The 16,275-nt window shown below is 40.8% G+C and overlaps 1 protein-coding gene across 4 annotated transcripts in view; it reads right to left on the bottom strand.

Annotated features, from left to right (window-relative positions):
- ERBB4 (erb-b2 receptor tyrosine kinase 4) overlaps window positions 1-16,275 on the bottom strand; it is a 574,745-nt gene that overhangs the window by 112,396 nt on the left and 446,074 nt on the right. For all 4 annotated transcript variants that reach the window (XM_064515342.1, XM_064515340.1, XM_064515343.1 and 1 more), the window contains exons 18-19: window positions 14,802-14,924; window positions 13,542-13,640 (exon numbers count right to left, since the gene is read on the bottom strand). In XM_064515342.1, coding sequence (XP_064371412.1) covers window positions 13,542-13,640; window positions 14,802-14,924 — 222 coding nt within the window. The remainder of the gene's footprint in view (window positions 1-13,541; window positions 13,641-14,801; window positions 14,925-16,275) is intronic.

A 16,275-nucleotide genomic window follows, 5' to 3' on the forward strand; every position in this document is an offset into this window, starting at 1 on the left:
ATGCTCTTATAGAGTGAGTCTGGCTCACTATATATTTGTGAGAGAGGAAAAAAAAAAAGTAGCACCGTGGTCCCTGTTCTGCAGACATTAAGTATACGGGCAACAACGTCGACCCCAGTAGGGCTCTTCAAGTGCTCAGAGTTAAGCACATGCTTAAATGTTTGAAAGAGTAGGAGATGCATTTTGTAAAACCCACACACCATATGCTTCTCTCTTCTCCTGGCTGACTTTGTACCAATTAAGTCTCCCAATTCATCAGAGCCTGTGTTAGACAGCTGAGGAGGAATCTGAAGTCTGGAGGAACACAGTCCTTTGTGCACAACAAGTTAAAGGAAGATTTTTCCTCAAGCATCCAGTCAGAGGGCAACTCATATTGGCCTTTCTGTGAACCTTTCCTGAAAACACTTGATTCTGGTGATTAGAAAATAAAATACAGCCTGCTTTCAGCTTAGTTTTATGCATAGATGGCCAAGAGTTCAAGACCTCAACAAGCAGCAAAATTTTATGTGAACACTTCCAATTGAAAACACTCAAGAGAAGTAACAGTGGATTTCAGACTGGCAACACCCCCTTGCAGATCAGCGCTAAGTAGTTTAACAGTATGCACAGCTCTGTGTAATGATACTACAGCATTCTGGCAAATGCTTTACTCACAATTTGTGACACACACCATTATTTCAGAATAGCCCGTTAAAAGTCGATCACCTGTCTTACTATTTTGATGCAACTAGCAAAATGTTTGAAGTTTTACAGGTGTACTGCCTAAAAAGGCAATCACTTCAGCAGTATATGAATGGGAGGGGAAAGAAACCCAACCACCGACCAGTTTATAAACATCTTCAGCTTTAGCTGCAGATTCCTTTCATGAAGGAGGGAGTTCTTGCTTTGGGTTTTGATTTAAGAGGAGTGATGGCAAGGTCTCAGGAATGAGTGATACAGAAAAAAATCTATCAAGTTCTCACTCCTTTTGAAGAGTCTTAGGCTGTTGCTTTGAAATTTTCTGGTATTACTGAAAAGATTGACTTTACAATCACACACTCAAAGCTCTTCTCGCCTTCAGGATCAATTTAAAGGGATAGCAGCAGACTGAAACCTAATTTCATCAAGTGTACTATCAACATTAAGAGTTGTTTTAATCAAAGACATTTTGCCCATAACGCAGGAAGTTCATTTCTCACGTTTGAGAATTCAAAATGGACTACTCATTTCCATGTTTCACTCATCTGTATTCAGTTGCATAACAGCATCGCACTCAAGACTCAAGCACTGCAAAGGGAAGATTATACTTAAACAAAAAAGGTTTCATTGGATGGTGTGGCTCACAGTTTGATTTTTTTGACCATGCTGGCATCAGTGAACCATGAAGTCAAGTCATCAAAAGCTGCCACACTTTTCCTGGCTCACAATATTTTCTTCCCTTCAAAATTACTCCACCTGCGATTCCCCCACCACCACCACCAGTCTCTTAAGATTTCTCCTCCACCCTTTTCTTCTCTACTCTTTGTTCTTTCTTTTACCATCTTGTTTACCTACTCTTCTCTCCTAATTAAATTAAGAACCTCTTTCCAAAACACTTCAAAGAAAATCACTGCCACCACCAAAACCCATACTCCTCTTGTACGCTGTACTCTTCCTCGATCCTTTGGCTGCCTTGCCTCTTCCACTGCAGGCTTTGCAAGGCCAGGACTGTCCCTGTATTTTGCCTAGCACTGTGGAACCATACCTTGACCGAGATCCTTAGATGTCCAGTGACATGGTCCTAACATGCCCCATCTAGGCGGATACCATTTTGCCAACCTCTAGTTTAGAGCACTCCTAGAATACCTGCTCTGTTGGCCAAGCTGACTGGCAAGACTGGCAAATTGCCTTATGCTTCAAATATAAGGTTTTATGTCCCTCCCTAAACTCTTACAATTTTGGGCATGTCCTACTCTTAGGGTAATAACCATAGAGGTAACAATATAATATAATAATGATATATCCTTTTCTCATGCTGGTAAAATCATGACACCAGCAATAATCCTCAAATCAAATACTACCTCTGATCTTCAATACATGGGCATATTTAGGACCCGACTTCTGTCCGTGAGAACCAAACAACCAAGAGTTGACAATTCCAAGAACAAACTGGCATGGACTGATGGCCAGCTGGCTTTTACCAGTGCAAAAGCCAGAATCAAGTTAATAATTGCATTTATTAGTTTGTATTTGTAGCCAGGCAGACACTTTCATAAAGACAAGATCTTACTGAAATACAGAAGTCAAGAACAGACAATAACAGGGAAACAACACCTAAACAAACTGGCAATATTGCAAGAGGGAATACTTATTTTCTCAGTAATCTATAAAGCGACAGCTCTATGAACGGAACAAAATTACAATTTATGTCATATTTCATTGTCCTTTATGATTTACTCCAATCACAAAAACATTTATTGCATTACTATGGCATAACATCACAGAACCAGAATTTCCAAAGCACTGTTCAGCTAAACGGACTGTACAAGTCAAAACCCCAAACCTCTTTTCTTGGAGGAGTGCTTCCCACAGCAAACTGCTAACAGGTTGACTGGGGTGAACCTGCTTTTCAACAACCAGAAGTACCTTGCAGCTGTTTAGGAAAGAAAGTGAAAAGAACCACTTCTAAGAGACACTGCAGAGGAAACGTCAGGCAAATGAAGCACAACTAGAGAACCTGAAAGCCCCAGGCTGTCGCAACCACTGTGCCAAAATTAGTACTAGAGAATTACTCACTCCATCTACATGGACGGGCCATACAAATTGTAAGCTTGCTTTCAAGCACTGAGGCACAGAAAATTTGCACCCTGATTATAAAGCACTAACCCCACCTGCACTACAGACAGTTTTGTACAGCTAGCACCCATTGTGCATCTTACTGCCATGAGCAACACTATGATCAGCAGCTAAGGGGCTAACACCTAACAAATAGCAGGAAAAGGGACCCACAGCTATTACACTCTGTATTTCCTTCTAATCAACACAAGTAATTATTTATTTGGGATGACTTTTAGAAAACAAAAGTAGAGTTACATACAGTTAATCCACCCTATCAATTCCCTGCTGCATGCATTTGCTTTTTCCTTTTCTTTTTTCTTGCTTTGTTTTTTTGTTTTTTAAGACCTACATTACCATAGCATGACATCCTACCGGGATCAGAGAACATACAGTGCCTCTGAGAGGCACACCGTGACGCTCAGAAGGACACCAAGTTCCTCGTTTTTCTGGTCATGCTCAGAAAACTTCTGTGCCAGCCAAATGCCAAAGAAACAGCAAGTTGTTGCACATCACGGGAGATCCCACGGGTCTGTTCACTGAGAGGAAGTTTTGGAAGTAGATTAATTTGACATGCTGAGATTGCGCTGGGAATACATAGAGAAGAAGAGAACAGTTACCAGTTGCCAGCTAGAGACAGGCCAATGCGAATTTGAAAGTGATCTGGAATTTTTTATCATTTATACAGGCAGGTGGGTGATGGTGGTAAAACACATTTGTGTATATTAAAACCAGACAGGAAACTGCATTCACATCCTCAGAAAAGAGCTAACACTGGAAAATGTTTCCCATCTGCTCTCAGCTGAAGAAAAATAATCCCAACTCCTCCCACTCTTTCTGCCTGCTCTCCGCAACTCAATCACATGGGAAAATATTTAATTGTGATGTATTATTTTAAATATTTCAATTTGGATTTGAACACATTTTTGTCTGTTACACATAGCCTGCACTGTGAAACAACAGGTATTTGACTGTACCTCAGCCATTTCCCAGCCCTGCATCGATAGCGTTCCATATCGCAGCATTTAACTATGCAAACCGATCAATGCATGCTTTTGAAGTTACTATTGAGCAAATATAACACAGCTGCAATTTGTTAACATAGCTCCAAAATCTAAGTAATTGTATTTTCTTAAACATTTTTATCCCATTTGTCATGCAAAGCATTAAGATAACAACAGGCCCTGGTCTAGCTGAACACTACTTAATTCTAGTTTGTACAACGCATATTTGTCTATGCAATTAAAAACCTGATATTCTATATAAAGCAGAATCCCTTAGGATACAATTTTAATCACTTTATAAGTAACTGAGAGATAAGAATCCCTAATTTCTCCACTGCTGCTAATACACGGTTTGCCTTATATCAAGTGTCCTCCAGCTTCTTTAAAGTACCAGGTTTTGGTGGCTAGCACTTACTGATAGCAAGAGGTATTTGAAAACAGCATTTTAGACTCAATCTCAGTGGGTGATTAGATAAAAGAGATTTGTTTCAAAACAAACCTCATAATTTCTGCCTAAGTAAGTATTCCAAGGCATTTTAAAACAAATTATTAATAACCATTAAAGAATTTGCTCAGACGAGATGAGATCTGTGTTCAAATTCAAAGAGTCCCATGCATAAAAGGGGATAACAATAATAATTCCTCTGCCTAGCATTTATCTGTTGTGTCTACCTTGACTGAAAGCCTTTCAGGACAGGAACAAGCTCATCATGTTTTCACAGCACAAAGGGTTTCTGGTCTTAATAGGGCCAAGAGATGCCATATATTACAATGAGCAACACCACCAAAGTTAACACACAAAATATTGCTCTGCAGAATGCTTTCATTTCTGGAATTACGACTCCAGTATCGGAGGACCAAGCATTTCAAACCAGCAATTACTGATCGAGGGACTGTCAGCCACATTGCCACCTCCGCTCTATCTCTGCTTATCCTAGTTATTGCACTGAAGTCTAAAAGAATAGAACAGAATACTACAAAGATCATCAACAACTCATTCATGTACCAGATTTCCGTCTTATTTCTTGCATTACAACTGTGTGACAGTCAACTGTCCTTATCACTGCTTATCAATGTTAAATATTATGTAGAATATTAATATGAACAGATGCTAATTATTTCATTTTTGTAAGTCTGTGACAGTTACTATTGTATCAGCGGTGCCTGGATCACTACCTAGATATGGAAAACACAATTTTTCAGGGGTTCTCTACAGCACAGCATTAAGGTAGAAAGTATTTTCAACTGCAGATTCTTCAAAGACTTAAGACAACATATACTTCAATAGTGATACTTCAAGTTCAGCTCTCATAAGCCTGTGCTTCCTTACCCTTAAATTTATACTAAATTAAAAATGGGATTCAGCATGAGTATAAGATTGTCTGAGATTTTCCTTTTCTCACTACAACAAAAAATCCATGTTCTTCTTTAACTTAAAGTTGGCTTGGCACTTTGTCAGTGTAAAAACAAGTAGGACAAATAAAATGCATGGGTCCCCTGGGGCCCTTTGCCTGCATTCACTTTCTCCACTGTTGCTGACCTGCAAGTTGCAGCACGTGCTAGCACTCATACACAGCCACATCAGCCCGTGTTCGTGAAAAACCTGGAACGTAATAGCCTACCTGTTGTCCAGCACTGAACTAAATCACAGTCAAGCGTGCTTCGAAAATGATTAGCCTGCACATACATACGGTTTTACAGCTAGCTCCTCTGACTTAAGTATCAAGACATTTCTTCTTCAGTCTTTCCATCAAACTTCACTGGGCTTACTGTTCACCTTGAAGTAGTGATGCTTGTTTGGGATGCATTACAGTTAAGTCTATAGAAACAGTACCTCTTTTTTATTAAGAAAGATCCCATAAAACCCTTCATTTATTATCAGTGTGGCAACATTCTGGCATATGCATCGCCCTTTAGAAACTCAAACATTAATGTGTGCCTACTTTATAGTGCTAATGTGAGCTGGAGGCACAAAGAAAAAATGTAAAGTAATAGGAGGTTTCTTAACTACAGGCTTTCAGTTCCTTTTAGTGGCAAGTCAGCAGTAATCGCCCAGTTCTCAGTGCCAACGTCTGCTTTAAAACTGGATAACTGTGTCAGCTTCTTCTCACAATTAACATACAAAGCATTACTCCATAATTCTATCTTCCATTTGATCCTGTTTTGTCAGAGTTTTGTTTCTGCACCTTGCACTTGAAGATGTCAGAAAAACCCTGCAAAGACTTCCAGCATTCCCCATCACTCTGCTTATGCTGAAGGAAGGCTGCTTTCCATGAATTTAAGTACAAGTCTCGCAGCTGCAACCTACTGTTTCAGCAATATCTGTTCCTACACAGATATCTAGAAAAGTCTCGCCTTCTGCCTTAAATCATAGCACCTGCTGGCTGTGTGACTGGAAAGGCTGGCTCCGGCAGGCACTATCGGCCTGCGGCTCCAGCCTCGGAGTCCATGGCCTTACAGTATCCAGCAGAAACTTTCACTGAAGCAATTAAGATTGCTCTCCTCAAAGTCCAGATCCAGACACAAGATACTTAGGTCCTGGGAAAATATGAAGCTGGAGGAAAGCTTTCTGGCTTAGGTCCAGATCTATCATACAGTAAAGGATGGCAACACATAGCACAATGCCAGGAGCTAGAGAGCCACTCTTCAGTAAGCAAGAGAGAAGAAAACTCACCATGGAGACAGAAATCCCGAGAGGCTCAGATTAAGTCTCCTAACTGAAGTGGTATGTACTTACTCTTACAGCACCACTTTTCTGCCCTTCCCACTCCCCTTTTTTGACATTCCCATCCTTTGCTTGTTCAATTTCTAAACTTTCTAAGCTTTTTTTTTTTTTTTTGGGGGGGGGGGAAGCTCTCTCTTACTGTGTTCTGATAAAACAACAGCGTGACAACAGTGGGATCCTGCTCTTTGTAACACACACAGCTAAGCAAATAACTGATTCTGTGTTTCGGTAACCAAGCTGAAATGTACACTCCGGAGCCACGACAACAAAGAGCAACCATGTCACTGGTGTACCTCTTACCTTTAAAAAGAAATCGTAACACAAGGCATCAGTTCAAAATGTTTCCTTCAGAATCCCTCCACTTTCCTGCCAAACCTACTTCTTGAATGCAATTAGAATTTGCAAATAGTTTCAATCCAGTGCAAAACAGTTTTAACCCACAGCTATGTATTTCTGTGAATAAACTAACACTCCTTCCTGACCTTCTCCCCACTCCCAAATTCACTCGATCTTATGCAAGGTTTCCAAGTCATTACACAAAACCAGCTTTAGAGGAGGAGCTCTGCCACCGCCATCAACAGAAGGCTTCTGCAGGTACTTCCTAATTGCTTTACGAATAACTCAAAACTTCAGTCACTCACTATAGCACGTGCCTGTATTTTTCAGTTGTAACGTTACGCCAGCAGGACTGTATCCAAACAGCCTGGCTTGTCTGTCCGTGCCTATACTTCAGCCTGTGTCTGCACAGACACATTGCTCTTGCATCTGGGATTTTACCCCCCATCACACCTCGCCCCCACGTACTGTGGAAGGAAAAATTACCAGGGTAAGCAAATATTTAAAGAGAAAATTACCCCTTCAGATGGAAATAAAAGTGAATGTGGCCTTGAAACAGTTAACCTTCAAATGCCTACCAGCAGTTAACCTTCAGCAGTGATCAGATTTCCAGCTTCTGTAGAGGCTGCTCACTCTGGGGGCTTGTGCGCGGTAAGCCGCGTTCTCAAGGACAGCTTGATTTCTGGCATCTCTGGACAAGTTGGAAATTGTAATTGCAATCACAGTGAGTTTCTGTACCCGGACTGACGGGCAAACAGGTTCTCTCCTCCTAAGTGGCTATACTTACAGCGCGCATAAAGCGGGAGGGCAAGGGGAGACTGCACAAAAGGGAATCTGCAATCAGACAAGTCAGGCTACCCCTTTCCTCCCAGCCCCAGCGACTGCACATGATGGACTGAAAACCTGTTTGAATCACTGAAGCACAGCCCCGGGCCGAGTGCAGCAACACTGCTGTTCATTATCAGCTATTCTTACGGAGACCCCTTAAGCCAGCTGGAAAGAAGGATGTTTACATAAATGACAGCAGAGGAAGACAAGGAAAAATGGCTCACTGCTGACATAAAGAACTCCATTTGATCCTAAAGCTGCCCTTTTAGTTGAGGTTCAAGACTAGCTTGGTGGTGTTTCCCGGGCAGCCATGCAGTCAGCGGAAGGACTGTGCAGTGCTTGGATGTACCATCCAAGGACTCTCAGTAGCGTTGCACTGCCTTTTCAGGCTTGAAAAAGTAATGCACTAAGCATCTACAGGGACTAATGAAGATCTGGGTCATACATGTCACTAGGGAACATGACGTGTGTATGTGGAATTAAACATAATCCAATGGATAGGCAAAAATCTTTATGCTGTCACCTATATACGCACATAAGACAGGATCTTGCAAGGAGCCTCAGTATAAATCATCAACGGTGAAACTTCACATCACAGCGAGTCTGTCCACAGCAAGCCCCAATAGCTCTATAAAATACTGTCAAAGGCCAGTGAAAAGAACCCAAAAGCTTCGGCTTAGAGTCCTCCTAAGTCTGATGCCAGCAGTGGAAACCAAGGAAAGGTAAGTCATCTCTCTCCTTCCCCCCGCTAGCCAGCTAGCTGTGTCTCCAATGTACTTCCCACAAAGGCACCTAGACACATCTGAAGAAACAAAGAAAGCAGATAGACCCATCCAGATCTCTCCTCCTGTTTTTCAGTTGAGCAGGAGTTAAATTTCAGACATAACTCTCATAGCAGCTCTGTGTATTCAGATGCCCTTCACCTCCTGCCCTTTGCCTGGTCAGCTGGGTGATTTTTTTCTCTTGAAACCTCTGAAATAAAACTGAGTTTGGTATGTCTTGAGCACCTGTCTTTATTATAAAAGGGGCTTATAATTTCTGAAAAGCTGCTCCTCTTTCACTTTAAAGTGAAAGAAGACTGACTGCTTTATTAATTTAGTTAATTAGGCCAGACATGCGAACATGATGAAAGAAAAGACAAGGGTATCAACCCCCTTTATGCTGCTTTAATTTGTTTGCTGCATGGCTGGTGGAGGTCGTTGTCATTTATTACCTTTATGCACCACTTGACAAATGCTCTCCTGCTCACTGAAAGCTGCTCCCAGGGATGGCAGGGAACTACACTAAGTCCAGGCAAAGTCAAGAAGCCTCCTAGATCTTAATTATAAAACCATAAAAGAAACCAACTGCTTTTGAAGCTTCTTACCAGGAAACAAATGAGAATGTTAAATTTATTTCCAACCATAAATCCCAAACCCTTCAGTTTATTTTTTCCCATGTTAACTTTCTCACCTAGCTAAGCAGTGCTGGCTTCTATTATTAGCTTCTGGCCCAGTATCAGCTGACCACCATCAGTCAAACTGTCTTCATCTCAATGAGCTCAGGGACTCCCAATGAACTCTGTGTATGCAGACTTGTGCTTGCAGCCTCTAATTATTTTCTAACAGATAATGGAGCATTTAAGTTCAGAGAGGATAGATTTAACTTGTAAGTGGATCAAAACCCTGGATAAAATCACATCTCTCAAGATTACTTCTTGGAAACACTAAGCTTATTACGGGTAGAGAGGAAAGGATCTCAGCAATGGTCCGTGTCCCCGTGACAAGTCTTCTTTAAGATTTTTTTAGACTCAAGGATGCTTTCCAGTTGTAGCACGACTTGGGAATGTATTACATTATAAGCAGAGCATCTGGTTTGATGTCAAACCATCTGATCAGGCCAAAGGCTAGCTGACTTATCAGACAATCATAACAGAGTCAAATAATGTGAGACTGATGAGGGGAAACTGTTTTTGCAACTTAAATTGTAAGTCCCTGTTCTACTCTCACATAGCCACTCATTTGCCTGATATCTTCTCAATAAGAATGCTGCTTGCTCCCCCGAAACTCAGGACCTTCATGTTTTCCTACTGTTGCTAGCCTTGGGGTGATGCATAGGATATCCTTCCTTCCTGGTACCTCCTGCACCTATTGGCTACTTCGCTCCCAGCTACACTTGCAGGCAGGTCAGCAGCAAGGCTACCTGCACTCTGAACTCAACTTCCAGCAGCCTCCTGCGGACCGTGACGTGTGACCAGCCAAGCAGGGAGGAGAAACGACACCCCGCGACTTCAGCTCCTAACCGTCTGAGCACCCAAAGGGACACTCTGAAACTGTGCAGCTCTTCCAGAGATAAAGGACCACAGATTTGAGCAACATCAGAAAGAAGTGGAAAAAAGGGTAAACCTAAGTTTTACAAAGCAGTAGCGACAATCTCTGCAGAGTGAAAAAAAATCGTGAAAGCCCACTTGTACGTCCTGCTTCTCTCCTGGAGAAGGCGGTACGGGTCACTTTGTAGACTGCCTCACACTGTTAGTGCAGACACAGACTTCTATGGTGATAAATAATATGTAAGATAGCAGGGAGCAGAGGGAAAGAAAAAGAGCTAGCTGGCAATGCGAGGAGAAAGCAAGGAAAACAAACTCTGGTGCAATTCCCTGAAGAAAAATTCCTTATAGGGAATGTACTTTTTGGTGACAGCCAATTCATCATCCCCTGATGGGAGGAGGGTGGGAGGTGTTTGGCCATAGCAGGTGCTAACATCATGCATTGTATCATTATAGTCATTAAAGACCCATTAGTGGGTGTTTGAGGTGCTGAAATGACAGCCCAGTAGCCAAACTGTCATTCTTTACTCCTTAAGCACAACATTTAGCAGAATTTTAGCAGTTCTCAGAGCACCTTCAGACTTGCTTTCTGCCAACATTACAAGCTGTAACCAGAGGCTGTAGGCCATGCCGCTACCATCCCTCCTGCTACTTCTGTAGGCCCTGAAGGGGGAAGGTGTCCCAAGCCCCCTCTGCGTACACGAACCGACATTTACAAAAGGCTTTACGTTTTCCAGATTCTCTCAAAAAGGAATGCCAAGTTTTACTTGCGAGTACAAGGGCATACACAACTGAGTAAGAAGTAACTGCTGACAAAAGCACACCTGTATTGCACAAGTTCAAAAGAATGAAAGCCAGGGGGTTGGCTCACCATCACACCTCCTCCCCACCAAGCTCCTGTTCCCACTGATAACCAATATATAGGACACTTGGATAAGAGAGACTCAACCCTCACTGTTCTTAACGGCAGTTAGACACCCATATAGCTTTAAAAATCTGATGCAACTGCTTTTAACCAACATTATCCATACCACTGTTTTTTCTGAAAGCACAGCTGATGGATTCTCCTCTCGGATATGCTTATAGATTTTCCTGATAAAATAATGTCAATTCACAATATCAAGTTTTATCAGCACAGTTACACTGACCAAAACCTCAGAGTGAGAAGTAAAACACATTCTCTCACTACCACTTACTGCAATGTAATGAAAGACACTAAGTTACCTCATCTCCTCCTAATTGCTTATCAGTTTAAAACTATGTCCTTTCTGCAAAAGAAAGGACTAGTCACATTAAAATCATAAACAATACCTAAGTCCTTCTATTACATAAACAGTAGCTCTTAATATGAAGCTTATTTCACAAAATACATTAGTGAGTTAGGAAGTGAGGTGGCAGGAACTTCAATACAATCACATGAGTAATTATTTCAAAAGAATGAAATTCAATCTGCTTCCTCATCAAGCCTATAGAGGAAAGGATGTTACAGACTGCTGTACATATATCAAGCGTAGTGCTAATACAAAACACCTTACCACTTTTCATTGTGACTTATATCAACTGATTATGAGGTCCAATTTTATTGTTATTATTCCAAAACTAAAAGTAGCCTTTAGGTTTTCCTCTCCTTTTGACCACTGGGTCAGAGAGAACCTTTCCTAACGTAGCTGCATCTCACACAGTTAAAATCTCAAGAGTTTCCAGAAAACTTCCTTATCTCTGAGCCATTTATCAGATGTTATGATGTATACACCAGAGGCAAATGTGGTCCACTGAATTAAGACAAGCAACTCTGCCTTTTAACAAGGGCCTTATGTTTTATTTGTACAGTGCTTCAAGGTTAATCAACACCAAGAAAGGAGATAATACCATTATTTTTCTATTTTACAAATACACGGGATCTGATCCTGGTACAAACTGCATAGTTGCGCTGACTTTAATACAATACGACCTATTTGCTTTGCTTGAGGACAGAATCTACAGCCCTGAGCACCAACGGCAGACTCAAGTACAGCTTGCATTCAGGGGACTTCCATTCCCTGCACATGTACTCCAAAAGAATGCTGAAAACCAGATCTTTTCTTTCTGGAGATCTACTATTAACACTACTCTTGATCATTATTTTGTCCATTAAGCAAACATCTAATTCTCCTTATCCCTTTAGTGCAATTCATTCCCTCTGAGCAGAGCTGAAATGGCTTTTTTTTTTATTTGTGCACAATGATTATTGATGTCATCAACATAAACGCGCAGCACTGTGAAGAGCACAGAAAATACGTTGATCTATACAGCTTTAGTTCAATTGCCTGAGAATTCACACAATAATTTGTCTGAAATATCTAAAACTGTAACTGTATATTTCTACTCATTTCTAGATGACAGTATGGACAATATAATGGGAGTAAAATCCCCTTTTGGTTTATAGTCTCATTAATGCTAATCAAATTAAACTTATATGCTGAACAAAGCTTCAAGATGTAAAAGCATTATGTAATTTTCAAGTTCACAAGAGGAATCTAATAATTTTGGACTTACAAAAAAGTGCAAATTTCTATGATTTGTCAAAAACTGTCACTGCACATGACATGCACGTTCATCGTGTCAGTGAAGTTTGACACAGAACTATAAACTGAGTGCATGGTCTCTGTGAACATAGAACATCTGCAAAAATTATGATCTTGACTTCTTACCAACAATATTCTAGATTAATAAAGCAAATGGGCTTTTAAAATCCACTGTATTTTCATATATCTTTTCCTCCCTTTCGTGTTTTACTGCTGCTGACAGCTCCCAGATTATCAGTGCTTTGTTCCAAAGAATGCTAAAGCAGAAGAGAGCTGAGGCTGAACTTCTGATCCTGGGAGCTCTACACCAGTGAAGACCCACCTACATGGAGCGATGCTCCACCATGACTCTCACTCTCTCATCTTAGCTTCTCTGCCATGGAAAAATAAAGTATCTGGTATGTAAGACAGAAGAGATCCAGCTTTCTGCTGTTGGGAAGACCATCTGTAAGAAACCTCCAAACATCTTAAGCCCCATTACATCAGCAGAGTGAAAAACCCATCCCTTTAGTACTAAGGCACTGACATTACCATTGTACTCCATGTACTTACTGACAGTTCTGAAGAGGAATTATCTACATGCAATAAACTAAACAGGGCAGAGTATTGCCTCATGTAGATCTGCGTAGCTTTATAGCTTCAGTGAAGCAGAACTCATCTATCCTCAGCTGTGGCTGTAATTTTGTTTTTTTTTAAACATTGCTGCAACAGAGAATGCTATGGACATGCATTTATGCACAGCCAATTCATCAAAGACTAAGGGCAAGAGGGAGACGGCCCATACAAAAATTCTAAACAGCTAAGTTTTTCTAGAGACATGGTATTGTAGCTGTAACCATCAGGACAATGCTGGTCCTCTGTACAATCCTTCTATTATTTAAATATAAGGAAACCAAAAAACTGGCAGAAATTTATTTTTACAATCTCTGTGGTCCACAAAGAGATCCCCCTCCAAGACTAAATGAGGCTGATCATCTCCTACTTACGTCCATAAATTCCACATTGGCTTTGGGACCAGTGGTCTCATTGAGGATCTTAATGGCCACAGGAATCTTTACAGTTTCTCCCTCAGGGACCCAAATACCCTAGAAAGACAAGGAAAAGTGGCATAAGACTAATATGACAACAATGATAACATCTCAATTCAGAGATTCATTTCTTTGTGATGTGTTTTGTTATAGACTGTGCAGTTTAATGTGGAACCTTGGAAGTCAGAATACACAGAGTAAGTTTTAAAATAAAAACAGCTACAAAACTAGTTCTTACACCAGAACGTAACCCTTATGTAACGTGAAAGATTTAATACCAGTGAACCTCCTTCTTATGCCTGCTTGCTTTTCCCAGTCACAATTGCACTTTTGCTGAGTAATATCAGTGACACACACAACTTTTCTGCTGTGCATTGCTTCCAATAAAATTAAACAATATCTGGATTTTCTGTTCCAGATTCTGATGCTAAACCCACTGCAGCTATCAGTAAACTCCTACTACTGAGTATCAGCAACAGGTAGGTCATACTATAATGCACGAACATGACATCTCGAGAACAATACATTTTGAGTAAAGCACTTAAGGGCTATTTCTCTAGCCAACTCTCATCTAAGAATTTAAAGCTGGGATGGCTAAAAAGTAAACCTTACAATTAAAATTCACAATCTGTGTGTCTCTTGGGCTACCCTTTCACCCTTCTTATCTACTACTGTTTTCTTGACAACTTCATGCTACCCATAACACTTCATTATTCTCTAAGTGCTTTCAAACTAATTATTTTAAAATCTATTCCCATGGCCTTGTAGCCGTAGTCACCTGGTCTGTACTTCCTCCATTTCTTCCCCAAATTGAAGACAGACACGTATCAGTGCTCTGACCTATCACCTTTTTTCCAGGTGGTTTGGTGATTGTTTGACCTGTTCCTAAAGAACTACTTCATGCCATTGAGATCTGGACACGGCCAACAGATCTAACAATTATTTAACCAATGTATTTTTTTCTTGTGTGGGTTCTGCTCTTACAGCCTGCTTCTTAAAGGTGTATTAACAGAACTAATCTTTCCTATGAAAATGGAAGTAACAGAAGGTACTAAAACTTAGTTAATCATAACATATCGTTATTTAACATGGTAGGATCACTATTACTAGGCCCATCTGACAATCCCAGTGTGCTATGAGATGCTTTGCTGCAATGCGGAACTTCACTGTTCAAACATTAAATGAGGCCACCCACTGCTGCGCAGCAAAGATACGTACCTTGTATACCGTTCCAAAGGCTCCAGAGCCAAGAACCTTAACACGTTTTAGCTCGGTTTCCTTCAAGATACGAAGCTGTGCTTGGTTGGGTGCTGTGCCACTTGGGGTCAAGGGTTCCACGAGCTATTGAGGCAAATCCAACAGTGTTAAATATTTGAAAATGTGAAGACCCATCAGAAGCTTATACTGAAAAGAACCAATCCAATTAAACACTGGAATAAGACAATGAGATGTACTGATCTGCCAGCTTGGGGGGGGGGGGGGGGCAGAAATCTCTCACCTTTAAAATAAATCAGCAATGCTAAGAAGAAACCAGGAGACCTGATAAGGAAACCCCTCACTCAATGTGTAATAATTTCCACTAGGAATTGCACGATGGAATAACGAACTTGAAATTGAATTGGTGTCACAATGACATATCCAAGGACTTTTCCTAATGGAGGCAGTATAAATATTTTCTACATGGCAGAAATACAGCATTTATTATCAGTGCACCACCTTCTATTTTTGCCCATTTTAGTACCTTTTAAGTCAGCCATATTTCTTTTTAATAACCCTGACTTAATGGCTCATCATGTTTTTATTCTGTTTTGGGGAAGGGACTCTTCTGAACTTGTTACACCGTACAGGAAGACAGCTTTAAGGACCAAACATCTTAACAGCAGACCTATCATTTATAATGACCAGTTATTTACTGCAAAAAAGGCACAACTAAAACATTTGCCCAAGACAAAAAACATGTCCCAAGAAGCTTTCTGAACGAAGCACCACAGCCCCTTCAGTTAAAATGCTCTCAGCTCTCAACACTACCATCTCTGCCAGAAAAACAATGCTTCTTTAAAACCAAACTAAAACTAAATGAAAAGGACAATACTCTAAACACTGAAAAACAGCCTGTTCCTTTACAGGATGAGAAAAATAATTCAGGGCTACTCCCACTCAAATTGGTTTGAAACCGCTGCAGTATTTCAAAGTTGTCTGTTTACAAGGCTAAATGCCCTGTGCTCTGCAGTTTGAGCACTACTGCTATGGCTCTGTAAGCATCATGGACTACTTAATTAGTTGACCCAACTACTTCGGTTCGGGTAGAAGGATCAGTAGCTGGGAATTACCAGAGGGGAAAAAAAAAAACGTAACAAAAACAAGCAGTAACAAGCCAGGGTATCACAGAAATAATTTGTGAGCTGTACTTTTTATAGAGTGATTTCTCATTCCTCCTTTCCATTTAGATGTCCAGTACTTAGGTGGTGAAAGAAAGGGGGTTTGCTGTAAAAGAAAAATAGACAGAGGGGCGGTAAACTCCCATCTTTCCAGTTTGCAGAGGATGAAAATAGCTTCTATGCCACAATCCACCAACACAGGTATGGCAGGGAGGGGAAGTGCTGTGGGGGCTAACAAAATGCTTGTAGAGTTTTATTGAGAATGATCCACAGAAAGAACAGGTCTGTTATAGCCTTCAGCCAAAAATAAAGAC

The sequence above is a fragment of the Dromaius novaehollandiae genome, chromosome 7, assembly GCF_036370855.1.
Source record: "Dromaius novaehollandiae isolate bDroNov1 chromosome 7, bDroNov1.hap1, whole genome shotgun sequence".
Taxonomy (NCBI): domain Eukaryota; kingdom Metazoa; phylum Chordata; class Aves; order Casuariiformes; family Dromaiidae; genus Dromaius; species Dromaius novaehollandiae.